Source organism: Chrysoperla carnea, chromosome 1 (assembly GCF_905475395.1).
Source record: "Chrysoperla carnea chromosome 1, inChrCarn1.1, whole genome shotgun sequence".
In the NCBI taxonomy this organism is placed as follows: Eukaryota; Metazoa; Arthropoda; class Insecta; order Neuroptera; family Chrysopidae; genus Chrysoperla; species Chrysoperla carnea.
Genome location: NC_058337.1, coordinates 66,050,679 through 66,068,866, shown reverse-complemented (window position 1 = coordinate 66,068,866; position 18,188 = coordinate 66,050,679). Strand labels below are relative to the sequence as shown.

Genomic DNA, 18,188 nt, shown 5'->3' with positions numbered 1-18,188 from the left:
AACATGTAAAAATGTTACGCCCGCCAGACTAATAAAAATTCTTTAATTGTTATCTTTTTTAATTGTTCAATTAAGCTAAAAAAAATTTTTTTTTAAAACCCCTTTACGAAAATGTACTTCATAACACCTCCTTGAATTTCAAAAAATAAAAGTTTAAGATAAATTTCGATTTTTGCCACAATTTCCTAGATCAGTTTTTTGTATTTTATAAATACGTATTTCGACTACTAAGTAGTCATCATCAGTATGACTTAGCTAATCGTAATTAATCTTATTATGTATGTTACTCGTTGCTAATTTGGTGGCAGACTGCACACTGGTGGCTTGGTGTGTCACCAAATAAGCAACGAGTAACATACATAATAACAGTAATTACGATTAGCTAATTCATACTAATGATGAATACTTGGTAGTCGAAATACGTATTTATAAAATATAAAAAACAAAATTGGGGCAAAAATCGAAATTTATTTCGAAATTTCCTAGAGTTCTCATTTATTATATTTTATTAGTCTGGCGGACGTAACATTTTTCAATCTTTTAATTTTTATAATTTTGAAGTGTTAGAAGGGTGCCTTTTTCTGTTATGAGCTCTTATACCATAACTATCAGCTACATCAAACGGATTCATAAAATTTGGCGGGAATAAATCAACATATAAAATAACAATAAAGAAAATGTTTGTTTTATTGCACTCAATTTTGAGATCACAATATTTTACAGGAAATAATTTTACATTTAATTAACAAATAAACAATTTTATATACTAATTTTTAAAGAATATTTGAAAATCGTGCTATGTTGGTATTCAATAGTATACGTATCAGGTTGCACTAAGCTTCTTGGATTTAATATAAACTGTTATCTCAGGAAATCTGATTTCGTAATTCCAAATAATACACAACTTATTCTTGCGGATTACTATATAAATTGGAAATTCTAAAAATTTAATAAAAAAAATTACACAGTATTTTTCAGATTGGTGTATTTATAGGTTCACAGGTATTTTGGAACATTTGAAATTCCGATAATTTTTTGTTAAATTACAATTAAAATAGATCAGTGAATTATCGAATCACAATTAAAAATATCAAAATTCGTATTTAGTTTTATATATTGCATTGGTTTTGTGGATTTTTTAAATCCTTGTGTGCTGTTAGAAAAATCACCACCAAATTTATTTTAAAAAAATTTAAAATTTAAACATAATAATATTTGTTTTATAATACTTATTTATACATAATTATTTTGTTTTTAATAATATACAATAAGAAAATTTATTTAAATAGAAAGATATGTTGGAAAAAATTATCTACTGACAAACAAAATGGGCAAAAAATTACATATATTTAGATATGTATATATATTTACAATATTATTTCTAAAAATCATCAAAATCAATAATATCGAGTTCAACTGTTTTCTTTCCAGCGAACATTACGTATGTTTGGCCATCACTTACAGATCGCTTCATCACTGCAATACAGAAAAAAAAAGTATTAATATTATATTCCAATAACACCCACAATAATTTTAGGAATTAAAACAACATAATGTGTGAAATATATGGAAAAAAATCTGGCGAAAATTTCTCCAAAACTTTCTACTACTTTGGCCAAAAATTTTTTTAAAGTAATTGTATACGAAAAAAGATTTCAATTTAAAATCGAAAGGTTGTGAAAATTAGATTTCCTCGAAAAATATCGTGATAGAGCAACTAACAACGGATTTAATTTAAATATCCTAATTTTGTTAATATTAAAAATAGAAATATTACTTTCAGGTTGTAGCTCTAATTGTAAAAACGTATTTTTCTCAAAAAAAAAAAAAAAAAAAAAAAGATTAAATTTTAAATATTTATAGTTTTCCGGAAAATAACCTTAATCGATTATATTTTTAATGATTTTGCTCAGGTTGTTGAAAAAAACGATAAATCTTTTTTTCTATAAATGTTTTCAATTTAAAATCTTATGAAAAATTTGCTCCAAAAACTATATTATTAATAGTAAACCATATTTTTCAAATACAAATTATCAAATTACTTAAAAAGAGTTCAAGAAAATAAAACAATAAAAAATTTACAATAAAAAAGGTGCTCAATAATCGTTACATACTAAAATTACATGTCGTTATGTCCCCCATTTTGGAAAACAAATTATTATTTGTGATTAAGTGACAAACAACTGAACGTGAAATTTAAAGAGATTATCTTATTCTACGGTTAGAAAAAATGGTGAATTTTTAAACACGCATTTTAATCAGGTTTTTTTTTGTTGGCAAAATATTAACAGAATTTGTGAATGCAAAATTATTATGTGGACTCTTAGAATTCCATAGTCTCTTATATAAGAAATTTTTGGTTTTATGATAATGAAAAAACAATAAATATCACGAGATATATGTTTAAATAAATTTTCGCGAGGTTTGAATTTTTGAAAGATTTTTTATCCAAGATAATAAATACTGAAGAAATTTTTTTAAAGAGTGCCTGCTGTCACTGTTAGACATTCGATGGTTTGTAATTAAGTAAAATAAAATTCTAAAATATTATTTGAAATTAAATAATTCCAAAAAATGTATTGTGTTAATTAGAAAGTAATAAATAAGGTTCATGGTGGGATATGGAAAAATGAAAATCTCTTACAAAAGTTTGAATTTTCATCCAAGTATCTACTTTGAATTTATTTTTCTTAATTATTTTTTTAGAATTTTCTTTAAACATCCAAAAAGATGCCATCAATTTATTTTTTTAGAAAATATTTTCTTAAAAAATTATTTGAAGGGCGCACACCATTATTTAACATACGTCTTATGCTCATGAGTAAAACAAAATAATTGTCTTTTAGAACATCTAAAAAACAAATTTTATAAAAATTTAAGCCTTTATTTTATCAAAAGTTTTAAAAATTCTTAATCTATTTTTGAAAAATATTTTTCTTTTTTTTTTTTAAAGATGGTTTTCTTGCTGGAAATTGACGAAACACTTGAAATATATTAACATTCTATAAATATTATCAAAGATGAGAACTCTTAAGATATTTCGATTTTACACCAATTTCCTAGTTCAATTTTTGTATTACATAAATACGTATTTCGACTACCAAGAAGTCATCATCAGTGTGAATTAGCTAATCGTAATTACTCTTATTGTGTATGTTACTCGTTGCTAATTTGGCGACGTTCTGCACACTGGTGGTTTTGGTGTGTCACCAAATTAGGACACAAGGTGCATTCTTAAGCAAATTCAATTCAATGTAATGGCATAATTCTAGTCGGCCGATAAAGCTCGATCCTATGGAATTTGAGTAACTAGTAGAAGTATAGTCTAGCTGAGTACTTGAAGGAGAATTGAACTGCTGCTTGTCTATTGGATAAGTAATTTACACATAGCGTTTGGCATTGCCTCATTTATGTATAAAATAATTTATTTGAAAGATTAACACCTTGAATCTTCAAGTATACCACTGTGATTTTTCAAATTTTGAGATGTAGTATCTCGAAAAGAAAGACAAGTTTAAAGTTTAAGACATTATCTATTGAGTGAATCATTTCACTAAAACCCCTTTAAGTATGTAAAATTTGATAAGAAAATGTAAAAAAAGTATTTTCTAAACTTAAACTCGTTATCTTTAATACAAAGTGGAATTTGTATTCTATTAATAAATTAAAATTTACTAGTTCGACCCGCGAGGAATTCGGCTCCCGTAGTTACCGTGGTTACCGTGTAACCGTGGCTAAAAACAACAAACAACAAATTCCGTAGAAAAGTGATGAACAAATCAAAAGTTCTTAAGTTAATATTAGGAAAACATGTATTCAAAATAGCAATTATATGTTAGGAGAGCATCTGTAAATCTAACATGTTTGCCTAATAATGTTTTGAGTATTATATGTATTATTGGGAGAGTATCTGTAAAAACTAACATGTTTGCCTAATATCTGTGTAGCGTGCTTTTTCCCTAAGCGATACATTTTTAGACCGTAAGTATGTTTTTCATCAAATCTAGACATAATAAACTTGAAAATGAGGGGTGAATCATGGAATTTGATAAAGGAATAAGGAAGATTTTTTTCGGATCCTAGGCTATGATCGCCGGCAACTTAAAAATGTTAAATATATTTACCTGTGGAGTTATATTTCTCTAACTGATACACAGTCATATTTTTACATTCATTCTTGATGTACGATCCAACATCTTTTAAATCAGTTAGTGGTGGTGTGACTACTTTCATTGTTTCTCGCACACGTTCAGTATCCACTTCATAATATCCATCCCACATTTTTTGTATTAAATCAAACAATGATCGGGGAGGTAATACCATACCACGATTTAATGGCATAACAAAGCATCGTTTTTTATCGATATCAATAATACCAGTTTTATTTGCATAAAAATCATGTATAAAACGTCCTTTACGTCCACCTAAACAACATAAATTAGTTTAATTTAGAAATAGTTGACACCATTTGGATTACGATTTTTCAAAAAACCTACGAATAATTCCACAACAGCATTAAATTTCCATTTTGCATATATTGAAACAAATTTTTTAAAAAGAAAAATTGTTTCTCCCCTGAAAAAATTTTATTTTCGAGGAAATGTTTGATATGTAAAACATCGTTTATGTAAAATATACAAAAAAAGCTTCCAATTCTCATTTTAACTACGTATAGATTTGCACCGTCTACCGTTTATAATTTCGGAAAAAAGCTCAGGGCAAATCTATAATATTGAAAAACATTTGAATCTACAATGTTATATTAGCCCGTTACCCGTAGTTTCACTGAAACAATCAAACTTTGTCGCATTCATCCCTCCTTTTATCCCTGAAGCGGTAGAGAGCTTCGATCATACTTAGGTCTTCTTCATTTTAAAAATGTCTTAAATTTATGTACACTAACCTTGGAAATCAGGTACATCAATTTTTTCATAATGTTCATCATCTAAATCAATTTCAAAATCCTCTCTTAAGAAATCATCTTGATCCAATATTCTATTCATTTCATTATCATACTGATCATTTGATGGGAACAAATTTGAATCAGATAACATTGTTTGATGTAAATATTGTTGTGATTTTGTTGAGTCTAATGGTATGTTACACCATCCACGAAAACGATGCATTTGAGCACGTACATATTGGCGATATAGGTATGTACCGCCAATAATTCCGAATGTCATTACAATTAACGCTGTTAGAAAGAGGCATAGTGTTGTGGCTGAGGAGACACGTCGTGCACGAGCTCTCAATATAACAAATTGAGGTTCATCAATTGATTGTTGCGATTCGAGATCACCATCACCAGCACCAACTGGAGGCTAGAAAAAAATATTATTAATAGAATTTATAATATTGTAGATACAGGATTGGATTCAAAAAGCTAAATCGTTAAAACATCAAATAACTTTTGGCGCTATTTTATTTCTCATAAAAATTCATCGAAATAATATTTTTTCATATTTTTCTAAGGAGCTTTGAAATAGTAAAGAGTATCCTTTGAAAATAGTGTCCAGTAGTCTTTTAGATGTTTTTTGACCTCCATAATTAATTTTAAGTGGGGATTAGTGGCGTAAGTAAGTGGAAATCGAGGTGTAACTTACATAACTTTTTTGCTTAAAATTGAAGAAAAAAAATTGGTAGGCATAATTGTTCATAAAATAACTTAATTAGAATGAAGCAATAGAGAAGTTTCATTTTTTTTGAAAGTAATTTTGCAATTGAAAATGGTTTTTCTAAACTTTAAATTCAAATGCCGGTGACGTCAATATATCGCTTTAGGAACGCCACCGGACGGAGAAATACAAGATGATTAAGGGTTTGTCTCTAAACTTGTTTTTACGATATTATAACAATTTTACAAGGAAACAAGAAATTGTCTATTACATTGTGGAATCACCATTACCGTAGCTATGGTGAGTAAAGGAAGTTGCACTGTTTATCCCAAAAAGTTGATTTGAATCCCTAAGGAGAAATTAAGTTTGATTTTTTACCTGGCCAGATAGGTGCGAAGCTTCTATCGCATTGTATCTATTTATGCAATATATTTAATATGTGAAATTATAAAAAAAGTTAAATAACTGTTCTAAATCAAAGAACGTGAAAATTTAATACAAAAAAAGTATATGAAACAAAATTTCTTATTTTTATTTCAAAGTTTTGCTTTGTTTTAAAGATTGTGCGATTATTGTTTACAAAAACGCCCATTTCTTGAAAATGAAATCGGTCAGAAATTAAATATAGGTATAGGGTGTCTCGTGACTCGATGGGCATGGCTTAAGAGCGTATTCTTTGGACAACTTTAAGTCGAAAGTGCCTTAAATACTTTATTCCAAAACCCAATACAATAGTTCAATACAAGTTTCGCTAGTCAAAAATTTTTGTATTGCTAACACAAATGTAATTAAAATTTTGGTTTAAAATGCCACCTTCCCCCGCTGCGTCACAATACATTATTGCTCCTTTAATAATTAATTGCAGGCGTAGTTCTGTGAAGAGTATCTGGGTTATATCGTATGGATACAGCTGCAGCCATAATACGCCAGAGATGATCTAATTAAAAATACTAAGGCTGCAACTGCATCCATACGAAGCGACCCAGATACTCTTCCGAGAGCTACGTCTTCAATTACTAGAAGAACAATAATTTGTAATGAGGCAGCGGTGGGACATTTTTAACCAAAACTTGAATTACATTTATGTTAGCAATACAAAAAATTTTGAACTTAAATTCGGAGTTAAATGCAATCAAAGTTTTTTCCTAACAGAAAAGGTCAAAAATTTTTACGTTCCACCCTCTTTCCAAACTTGTTTGCATTTTTTTGGGAGGTTTGTGAAAAAAATATTAAATAGCTGTATTAAGTAGTCCGTCTGTCACGTGACTAATCAACTATTCAATTTGTATTAATAAAATGCTCTAAAAATATCGTAAAAGCATCAAAAACGAAAGTATTTTTATATTTTCTTTTTGAAAAGAGCCGCAAGGTAAAGTTTTTTTTTTTTTTTTTTTTTGTATAAACAGATTCTCCGATATATTATCTTCATGATGAAAATTTTTTTGAAGCTCAATCACCGATTAATTTTTGTACAATTAACATTATTGTGAGTTCTTCTTTAAGGTACCGTGTTAAAAATCACAATTTCAAAATGAAATAATTCAAAATTTTACCCCGCAAGAGGCCCCAAAACTGTGTTTAATGTGATCAAGGGACTTTAAACTTAAAATCATTTACTGCAAAAAAAAAAAAATGAACATTCATCGTACTTGCTCAAACGGCCGGACTACCTTAATCAATCACATTTTGTAATTCTTTAAAGTATTTTTTATCAAATTTCATTTATAAATAGGGATAGCATATTTGGTATAAGTCTACAATATCAAAGTTTTCATGACAATATCTAACAAGTGAAAACAAAAAAAAGAATGAGTTAATTGTTGAATACCATGCATAGACAGTGTTAATTAATTACTCTATCACATATTACACATACATATATGTCAAACATACGTAACTGATATTTTCATATAATACAAACTACACAATTTACGCCTAATTTGTGCCCTCACGGGTAAACAGTGATGTTTACGAAAAATGTTTCAAACTAAAGTTGATTATTTTTTTATAAGGAATATTTTTTACATTTAAACTATTGTTCTATCTCTAACGGGTTACAAGATGAAGATCCATGTTGCTCATTTACGAACTTGATCTCACTTTTTACGTCCTGAGTACTCTGTAAAAATTTCAGCTTGATATCATTTTTCGTTTTTGAGTTATCGTGTTGACAGACAGACGGAAGGACAACCGAAAATGGGCTGGTGATTTTATGAACACCTATACCAAAATTTTGTTCGTAGCATCAATATTTTTAAGCGTTACAAATTTAGGACTAAACTTAGTATACCTCGCATATTACATATATGCAGGGTATATAAACTGTATTATGTTTCATGATGCATTGACGCCGTTCGCTTTGCTATCACTACCATTTTAAATATTAATTAGTAACTCTGGTAAAAAATTATTTTAATATTAATGTGTTGTTTATTTTATATATGTATATTGTATTATAATATTATAATTTTTATGATGAGTAATCACATATTGCGAGAATATCAATTGCTCATAATCATTTGATAGCATTATCATTTTTGTTATAATGGTTGATTCGTGTCTTTTGTCCAATAACTAATAACGGAACCACTGGTCGTGTAGAGTGGTCACTTTAATATGACGTGATACATATAATTTATAATAAACTTTCCTCGAATGTTCATAATTCATACTTTTTCTTTTTAAAGCTACCACGTCCGGATTTGCCAACAGTTATAACGAAATTTGTTTATGAACAGAAACTTTTCAACGGATTCACTTTTCAAAATTACCCCAATTTTGGCTATTAAAAAGACCCGGTAAAATCTGCCATTGAGCTTTAATAATTTTCGCATGGTGGAAATTTTGCAGGATGCCGTTAAAAAAATGCTCGTGAACGTAAAAGTGCAGGTTGCCGGTGGGTAACCCGGTAGGTTATTGTTTAAACTAATTTTTTTTTTAATAAATAAGTAATATTGATCGAATCGCGTCGAATTTTTATCATAAAATTAGGGTGAAAATTAACAAAAAATGATCTTAGACAATTTTTTCTAAGTCCTCCAATTTTCGAGTAAAAAATTCATATAATTTGAAAAAAAAACCCTCAAAAAGTGTATGAAAAAATCATATTTTTAATATGTATAAAATTTTTATTTATAGTGTAAAGCTTACACAAGAACATTCCGCAAAAATTTTTGGCCCAATTGCATTTTTGTTAATTGTTAAGAGATCGCGCGAAAAACCACCCAAAAGTAACGATTTTCTGTTCTATACATGAGAATTACAAATAGAAAAATGAGAATTTCACCAATCGACTCGAAATTAAGTCAACAAAAAAAATTTCATTTTCCACAACTTAATCTCCCGGAAAATCGTAAAAGCGGATTTTCCGACTTTGTTTAGAGAGATTCGATTAAATATGTAGAATACTAATGGTACTTAGATGAAGTACAATCTACATCCAAATATCTGAATATAAAATGTAGTAAAATTTATTTTCTACAATTTTTCTTAAAATTTTGAAATTTTCTAATATTTGAGATTGTATATGAAATATACCAAGGTATACTAAGTTTAGTCCCAAGTTTGTAACGCTTAAAAATATTGATGCTATGAACAAAATTTTGGTATAGGTGTTCATAAAATTACCTAATTAGTACATTTCCGGTTGTCTGTCAATCGTCTGCCGTCTGTCTGTCTGTCATCACGATTACTCAAAAACGAAAAGAGATATCAAGCTGAAATTAGCGTGCTGAGGACGTAAAAAGTGAGGTCGAGTTCGCAAATGAACAACATAGGTCAATTGGGTCTTGAGTCCGTAGGACCCATCTTGTAAACCGTTAGAGATAGAACAAAAGTTTAAATGTAAAAAATTTTTCTTATAAAAAAATAAACAACTTTTGTTTGAAACATTTTTTCGTAAACATCACTGTTTACCCGTGAGAGCGCAAATTGTAAAGTGTGAATTATATGGGTATATCAGTAGTGTGTATTATATAGTGTGACATGTATGTATGTGTAATATGACAGAGTAATCACAATTAATTCAGTCAATTGTTTGTTTTCACTTGTTTTTGTTATTTAAATCATGTATCCATATTGGAGGTCGGGCGATTTTAACAGAAAAAATGGAATGGCAGAATACAGTCAGTGTTTTCAATAGCCACAAAAGATCCCGGACACAGCACATTGATTTTTGAAAAGCTTTTGGAGGACTTTAGATCAGAAGGGAAGGGTTTTTGAGGCTTGAGTCTATAAGAACTTTTGATCAGCATTATCAAAACTACCTCAATCTATATTTTTTTTAATTGTACCCGAATCCAAAAATCAATGTATTGTGTCCGGGGTCCTTTGTGAGAAAATTTTACAAATAACGAAAATGGAAATTCATAATACTTAATGTGACTCAAGATACTACGATAACATACGCCATTTTTTGAAATAATACGAATAGAAAAAAAATTATAAAAATTCTTTTAGAACTTTGCTTCGAAAATAAAACATTTGCCTGACATTTCCAAATTTACCTGTAATGTGGCCGCCATGCATATTGGCGTTTGGTATGAAACAAACACGGCGAAATGTTGATAGTTTTGTTGTTTGCACGAGATATTTTATTTAGACCAAAGATAATTTGAAACCGACCTTGATAAATATGATAATAAATAAAAATTGATTACGCGCCATAAAAAATATAAATAAATAGCAAATCATTTTTTTAGTCGTATTTTCCACACAAAATATTGACTTAAGCACAGTATCGAAAGTCAACAGAGAAGGATTGGGTGTATTATGAATCCATTTTTGTACCCCTTTGAACACTATTTAAAAAGTTTCGAGAAACCAGCCCCTTTTATCGATGTTATCAAAGTCTACGGTAGCGAAAATAAAAATATGTCGTCTTTGAGAATAAATCATTCTACAAAAATGCATGCACCGCGTAATTGAGAGTCGCGTGGATCTAGCCAAAGAAAAAATTTTAGATAAGGGTGCCGACAAAAGGGGTAGGTGGTGGATGAACGAAGGTTAAAAGGTAAAAAATTCGTATCGCAGGAGCTGCGTTAGCTAAGCGAATTCCCTTAGAGATTGAAAAAAAAAATATAACATTTTACTTAAAATCGAATATTGCATTTTTAATTTATTACGAATTTAAACGTTTAGGGAAAAAAATCACAGGAGGAGTTTTTTGCTTAAAACTGATAAAAAAATACTAAAATATTTTTAATTTTGAAAAAATTCAAAATTTTGTACTTTGCGCTTCCCCCACCCCTTGTTCATCGGTCGATTTTTCTCATTAACGAACTTGACCTTTCAAATACCAAAACCCTTCTTAACACCAAATTTTATTCAAATCGGACTTAAAATGCGATCGCTAGAGAGAGTACGGACACATAAATGTATAGATACATATGTATACATAAACATATATATATATATAAATAACGATGATCATTTTTGACATCTATTAGGTAGGATCGATGCATATTTGAAGAAATTTTGTTGGTTAAAAAAAGTGAAAGGATGTGGATTAGGTTTTTGTAAATAGCGAACCGTAAACGGGAAAAAGCGGAAAGTAGATTCACGATTAATAAAAAAGATCGGCTTATCCTCACCCCCTGCTTTCGAGAGTCTCGAAAAACATGACAAACAAAGTCCCATTAAAATAAAAATCATCTCATAAAAGCATCTAATAAGGGGGAAATATGACCATAGTCATGGAGCTCTGAGGCTCACGAGTTTTTATTTTCTAAAGTGCAAGGTACGCGCAATAAAACAATAATGCTTTTGATTTGAATTTTATAATTATAAAAACAAAATATCTATTTACGAACTGAATTATTAATCTGATAAATATGCACTTTATAAAATTACATATACAGGGTGCTTTTTAAACTTGACATTTGCAAATCATTTCGTGTTTAAATAAAAAACACTTCTTCCACATTTCTTAAAAAACAACAAGAAACAAAAAATAAGAAATCAATGATAATATCTGTTCAAAATCAAAATCAATGATAATATCAAAAAATATGCATTAAAAAAATTTATTTCACGAAAAAGGGATATTTTTCCCTCTGTAAAATACGAACCACCAACAAAAATATTTAGGATTTCATTTGAAAAAATTTTGACCACCGTTTAACCTAGAACCTATGCATCTAAGTTTAGCTCTATTAGCTCAGTTGGTTAGGCGTAACTTAGGGAAGCGGGTTCAATTCCCGCCGGCGCAACAAAATTAATTTAATTAATAGTTGTGATGGGGTGGTGTAGTGCATGGTATATGCATGAAGGAGTTGCACTCAGTCTCTGAAATTGAGGAGTTGATAAATGAAATTATTATGGTATCACAATGGGTTCTATAGCCTAGATGTGTCCTTCGTGGACAGCCAATATAACCTATGCACCTAAAATTAACATGCATTTGGAATTGATCGAGGCTTTTAATGATAAAGAAACAATTTTTTGTATCTGACCTTTTTTTGCAAATGTCAGGTTAAAAAAGAAACTCTGTATAGTGAAATAAACAGAGGCTAAATATGGATATTTAGGAATAATTTCAGTTGTTTTTTTTTTTTAAAAGAAATCTTTTGATATTACTTTTACATTCAAGTTTCTGGGAGCCATTTTGTCAAAAATAAAAAATAAACCATGAAAATTTTAGTTTTTTTCCGATTTTGGCGATTATAACCCTAATGGGCTAGTTTTTTATTGCACCTTTTCAAGATGTTTTTAAAGTAGAATAAAATTTGCTAGAATTGTCTCTGTAGACCCAATAATTTCTGAGATAATGTTTTTCAAAGATTATCATTTTTTCGGACTTCAATTAATTTAAGTAATTTTTTGGAATATTCTAGTCTTAGTACATTTGTTTAAAAATAAATTTTTAAGTTTTAGCACGCTTATATACATAACACAAAATTTAAGGATAATGTCTCACCCTTTCAACCCTCAGTAGCAAGGGATGATAAAAATTTATGAACAATAAATTCCAAAACTAGAAAGTGCAAATTTTCAAATGAGCTATTGAGCGAAATACGATAATTTTTCGCAGAGATGATGCAGCTATGATAAATGTATAAAACCGAAAATTTTGTGTTTTTCAAATTTTCTTTTGATGAGTATATTTATTTTGTAACAGGAAAGATGATTGTGGTCGAATCATTATTTTTATATTTTTATTTACTTCAGAATATGCGGTTATGATAAGCATAATAATTCCATCGGTAAATGATAAAAAACAAGTGAAAATAAACAATTGAAGGAGTTAATTGTTGAAACACCTTGTATAGACAGTGTGATTACGCAATCGTTTGTTTTTTTACGTCATGGAAGTAAAAAAAGATAGCCACTTTTACACACAAAGTAATAAAAGTATCTTTCTTCTCACTTTCTCAGTGAATATAATATTAATACAGGGTAACCAATTTTAATCGATGGACCCAAATATCTTCTAAGATACTAACACTACAAAAAATGTTTTGTACAAATTATTCAGATTCAAGTCAAAAAGATTTTCTGAAAGCTAACAATTTTTGAAACGGTTCAACTTTCTAATTTAAAGTGTTATTCTATCTCCTACTGTTAAGGATGTGAGTTAACTATTAAAGGATCCAGGATACGCAGATCAAATCTGACATAATATAGAATATGATGTCCCACTTTAATCTAAATGCTATATCAACATAATACATGTAACGTATAAATTTAACGCATTTAATTTGGGCCATCACGGGTAACAGTGATATATACGAAAAATGTTTGAAACAGAAGCTGTAAAAATTGCTTAGCACGCTATAAAAATTTCAGCTTGATATCTCTTTTCGTTTTTGAGTTATCGTGATCACAGATGAACAGACAGGCGGACAGGCGGACAACCGTAAATTTTTTTCGTAACACTCAATATTTTTAAACGATACAAACTTGGGACAAAACTTAGTATACCTTGATATGTTTCACATATATATGGAATACAAATAAATTTTAAAAAAATAATTAAAAAACCGACTATGTTAAATAGAAGCTGGAAAAAAACAAATTTTATTGAAATAAATGCCACGGTACTCGAAATAAAATTGTAAATTAGGAAATTCTATTAAATAAATACAATTAAAAAAACATACAACAGACTTACATGTCGCTAAATATCGATGTTTCGATTGCAACGCAATCATCGTCAGTAGCAAAATTTATTCACATAATAAATTTGGTCAACAAAAATTCATCCTTATACAACTTCAGTAGTTTATATAGCTCAAATCGTTCTATCGGCTCAAATGGGTCACGACTGTTATAGTAGTTAAGTAAACTACTTGACTTGTTTTTTTCTTTTCAGTTTTTAACGCAAACGGGTTTTTTGATTTTTTAAATTTATTTCTTTATTTTACACTTTTTGGTTAGGATTTTCAAATACCTATTCAATAATACCGCACTTAATATAGCATTAATTATTCCTAATTAAATTTAAAAGTATGACTTTTATATATTTTTGTAAAATCCTTTTATGATTTCCTTTATTTTGATACAGCAATCAATACTATTACTTTTCATCGTCAAAAATCCGGCTCTTTGTTTTTTTTCCAAACACCAATCTATGGACACTTGGGTTTTTCAGACGAATATAACGATACTTTAACCTTCGAAATCTATCCAGACACTTGGAAGATCGAGGTAATAAAGAATACATACAAAATACGATAACAAATATACATACAAAATACGCGGAAAAAACATAACCCTTTCTTGACAGTCGGGTATAAAGAACTCTCTTCTGTAGTAAATAAAAATAATTATTTACCACAATCACCTATCCTGTGATAAATATCATAGAATTAAAGTAAATAAACAAAATTTATGAAAATTTTATACAGCTGCATCATCTCTGCGAAAAATTATCGTACCTAGATACTCAATAGTTCATTAGAAAATTTGTACTTTCTAGTTTTAGAATGTATTGTTCATAAATTTTTATGCCTGAATATCTACCTGTCTTACTATCAACCTGTATACTTTTGGGTATACAGTTCCATGGAATTTTAAACAAAATTTCATCCGATGTGTATTTCTGTATATTTTGATATTAGCGAGTTAAACAAAGCCTGGCGCAATCCGACTCTTAGTTTGGCTGGATGATCCTACTTTTCGGTAAATTATGTTTTTTTTTTTTTTTTTTAAACTTCAATCATGACGAATCGAATAAAACTATTCTCTACTCGGTCCGAATCGTAAGACCCAAGAACTCCATTATTTTACTGTTGTTACAATGAGGCTGAAGACAATTTTGTCGAGAAATGTAGTAGTGCAATCAATATTCTGGTGAGACATTCAAGACCCAAGTTCACGAGAAGAGACGAGACATTGACGAAAGGGGCAGAAAGGATACTATAAAGATATTTTTGTCTAACATGAGAATTTAATACATTAGTTAGTTTTATATAAAAAGGTGCAGGCTCATTTCGTTTGTTTAGAATTGACTTTTTTATCTTAAATCTTCAATATTTAGGCAAATAAAGTTATTTTAGATAAGTTGTTAACAGCGGTGTAATATGATGTAATCGGATTAAAAACTGTTTTTCAAATATAAAACAAAAAAAAACTTATTTCCTTTGTAAAAATTCTTTTTAAAAATTACACTCCTTTTTGAGAGTTTGAGAGTTATGATGAAAGAAAGTTTATCGGACTTTTCTTTTTATGTTTTATTCAGCACAAAAACTGATGAATTTAGCACGGAAATTAAAATTAATATTTGTCGCTTTCCATTTAACTTTATTCAGGTACTGGCAACAGTTAATCCAATTAATTAAAATGTCTATAATTTTACAATTTTGTTATCTACTAAACCCAAATATTAACACATTCCTAATTACTTTTTAGAATTAGCAATCGAAGCTTCTTTGCACTTCTTAGAATTAGTAATCGAAACTTCACTCAATCAAGTTTTATAATTTTGTTTAGTATTAATTCTACAATCTGATCACCATTTATATCAATACAAAATTTTAAGGGTTTGATAAATGGTTTAGGTCTGGGTCTTAGAATTTTACTTAAATTTTGTTTCACACGTCGCCTCATCCCAAAATATTTATCAATTTTGTTCCAGATATGTATTGTTTATCATTGCTATAAACGGCCATCGGCTAACTGTAAATCGATAGTACATAAGGGGTGTTACACTATCAGCAAAAGGTTTTATCTCCGCAATTTCAAAAGATACCATAGGTATTCGACCATTTCTTTAAAATATCAAAAAGTAAAACGTAAGCTTTATCCCTTAAACTATATTCCACTTTTATCAAACAAAATTACAAAATTTGTTGGTTTTGCGCTGCTTTCGTATAAATAACTAACTGTATCTTAACTCGGAAATGAATAAAGATTTAATTAATTAAATCGAAAATATGTTAAATCGATCGTAATTAGAATAGAATCCCTATAGAATTTGTCAAGGTTTTTTCAATAATTAAATTTACAACAACGGTTAATTTACAAAAGCATTAATTTGTAACGTAATCATTTACATAACGATTGTATACAATAATTAAATAACAATCCGGCATAGATAACAAATTTTATCCTCCAATGATTAAGTATGACTACTTTTCAAAACAATTGACTTATACCTATTTACAAAACTTAAATAAAAACATTACTCGATAAATGAAGGGTTTAATGTATAAATTTTAGTTCAAAGTTCATTAATTATGTTAATTATTGCAAATACGGAAATAAAATGGAAAAATTATAGTTATTACGCCATTATTTATTATTCATATTTGTAATTGCACAGCTGATAATGTATTATACAGGTACTAGAGATGGAACCTACCCAAAACAATGGAAATGTTTTTTTTTTTTTTAATAAACAAAAATAATTATGACTTACAATTATTCCAATATTTTCAGCATTCTCCAGCAACGCCCCATTCTTATCAATTTTCTTTTCAGTAATTGGTTTTGTTATAATTGTCATTTTGTATTATTTATAATCACTACTTGTTTATTTACTGTTGAGCAGATTAAAAATATGAATATTGATTTATATTATGAATGCCTAATAAATATAAATTTTATGTTGAAATGATTTTTTAGTTAACAACACTAGCGTGCTCTACAGAATAAATATACGAACCACACTATAAGTCACGAACTACGAACATAAGCGAGGGTTATTAAAAATGGACTGTACTATTTTGTATTGTTTGTTTTATTTTATGTTCAATATTTTGTGAATTTTAAAATTTTGAAATTTTTTAATTCCATTTTAATGGATACTATCATTTCAAAACCTTTAAAGCTATTTATATTATCATAAACTTTGACTTTTATTTCCATAGTTTACTAATGTCAAAATATATTTCCATAGATATTTAAATCTTAAAAGACTTCTTTTTATACCTTGTATATATGTAATATACCGTGTGTGTTTGAAGCATCTAGGGATAGAATTATGTCTGTAGTATGACTGAATACAGAATACATTAATTAAGTAATGCATCTAAAAGAGAGGTATTATATACATGCATTGGATTACCAATACATGTATACCAAAGGAATACCAATAAACAGAATACAAACACGTATTTCCAAAAGCATTCACATACTAGTAATGATTGAACGTTATCAAAGCAATTAATAATATTTGTATGCAACAAATCTCCCACTCTCTGCAGGCATACAACAGCTTGTCCTATCGTATCTGTTTATCGTATCTGTAGTCTTACTCTTTTAGATGCATTACTAAACGAATGTATTCTGTATTCAGTCATACTACAGACATAATTCTATCCCAAGATGCTTCAAACACACACGGTATATCAAGATATACTAAGTTTAGTCCCAAGTTTGTAGTGCCTAAAACCATAGATAAAATATTTATATTATACTACTAAAACTATGCAATTTCTTATGAGAAAATCGAGTCTCTGAAAAAATTTTGTCTATTGCAATTTCATTTTAGCTCTAATTTCTCTGTACGAGAACTAATATCAAAATGATATAAAATACAGTCGCCTACCATTCCGTTATGGAGTAAAAGAGAAAATTTTGTTTTTTATAGTTAATCAAAACTGCATCAAAACTGATATAACCAATAGAGAACCAATTTTTTCAATAAGCTTAATTGTTCAGCAGCAATAAGCGATTTGATGCGAGTTCGCTTTTGTATGCAATAGCACTCATGCGGACAACAATAATTCATAAGAATGAAAATATATTTTCAGTTTTATGAATTATTGTTACTTAATTCTGCTAGATAAAATTATTTTTATGCGCATTACTGTGATCGTACATCAAACCACCTATTTGCGCATCAAGACCAAAATCTTGTGCACAACGAGTCAACGACTTTTGTGCGAGTGCGCAAAAAGTAATTATTAAGAGCTGGATAATGTGTGCGCATTAAAGTCAACGCGCATTAATATTTTGAACAAAATAAATGATAAATTCCTAAGGTTAATGTAAACAAAAACAAAATTAACGAAATTTATAACTTCGCATGTGGAGCAATCATATTAATAAGTTTTGTTCTAGAAGAATAAATCTAGGTGGAATCGATCAACGACTGTTAAATAGTTGTAAAATTATGGTACCCCTTGCGGA

The 18,188-nt window shown here is 28.7% G+C and overlaps 1 protein-coding gene across 2 annotated transcripts; it reads right to left on the bottom strand.

The window, feature by feature from the left end:
* Positions 1-663: 663 nt before the first annotated feature.
* Positions 664-16,664, bottom strand: LOC123305036 (integral membrane protein 2C). Of its 2 annotated transcripts, XM_044886639.1 has the most exons (5): positions 16,474-16,664; positions 4,904-5,321; positions 4,125-4,424; positions 1,372-1,476; positions 664-939 (listed from the first exon to the last, which is right to left on the bottom strand). In XM_044886639.1, the coding sequence occupies exons 1-4, from the start codon at positions 16,558-16,560 to the stop codon at positions 1,382-1,384; spliced, it is 900 nt and encodes a 299-aa protein (XP_044742574.1). In that variant the 5' UTR covers positions 16,561-16,664; the 3' UTR covers positions 664-939; positions 1,372-1,381. The 2 variants fall into 2 exon arrangements, with proteins under 2 accessions (XP_044742574.1, XP_044742573.1); XM_044886638.1 differs by having other exon boundaries at positions 664-1,476.
* Between the last annotated feature and the right edge of the window lie 1,524 nt (positions 16,665-18,188).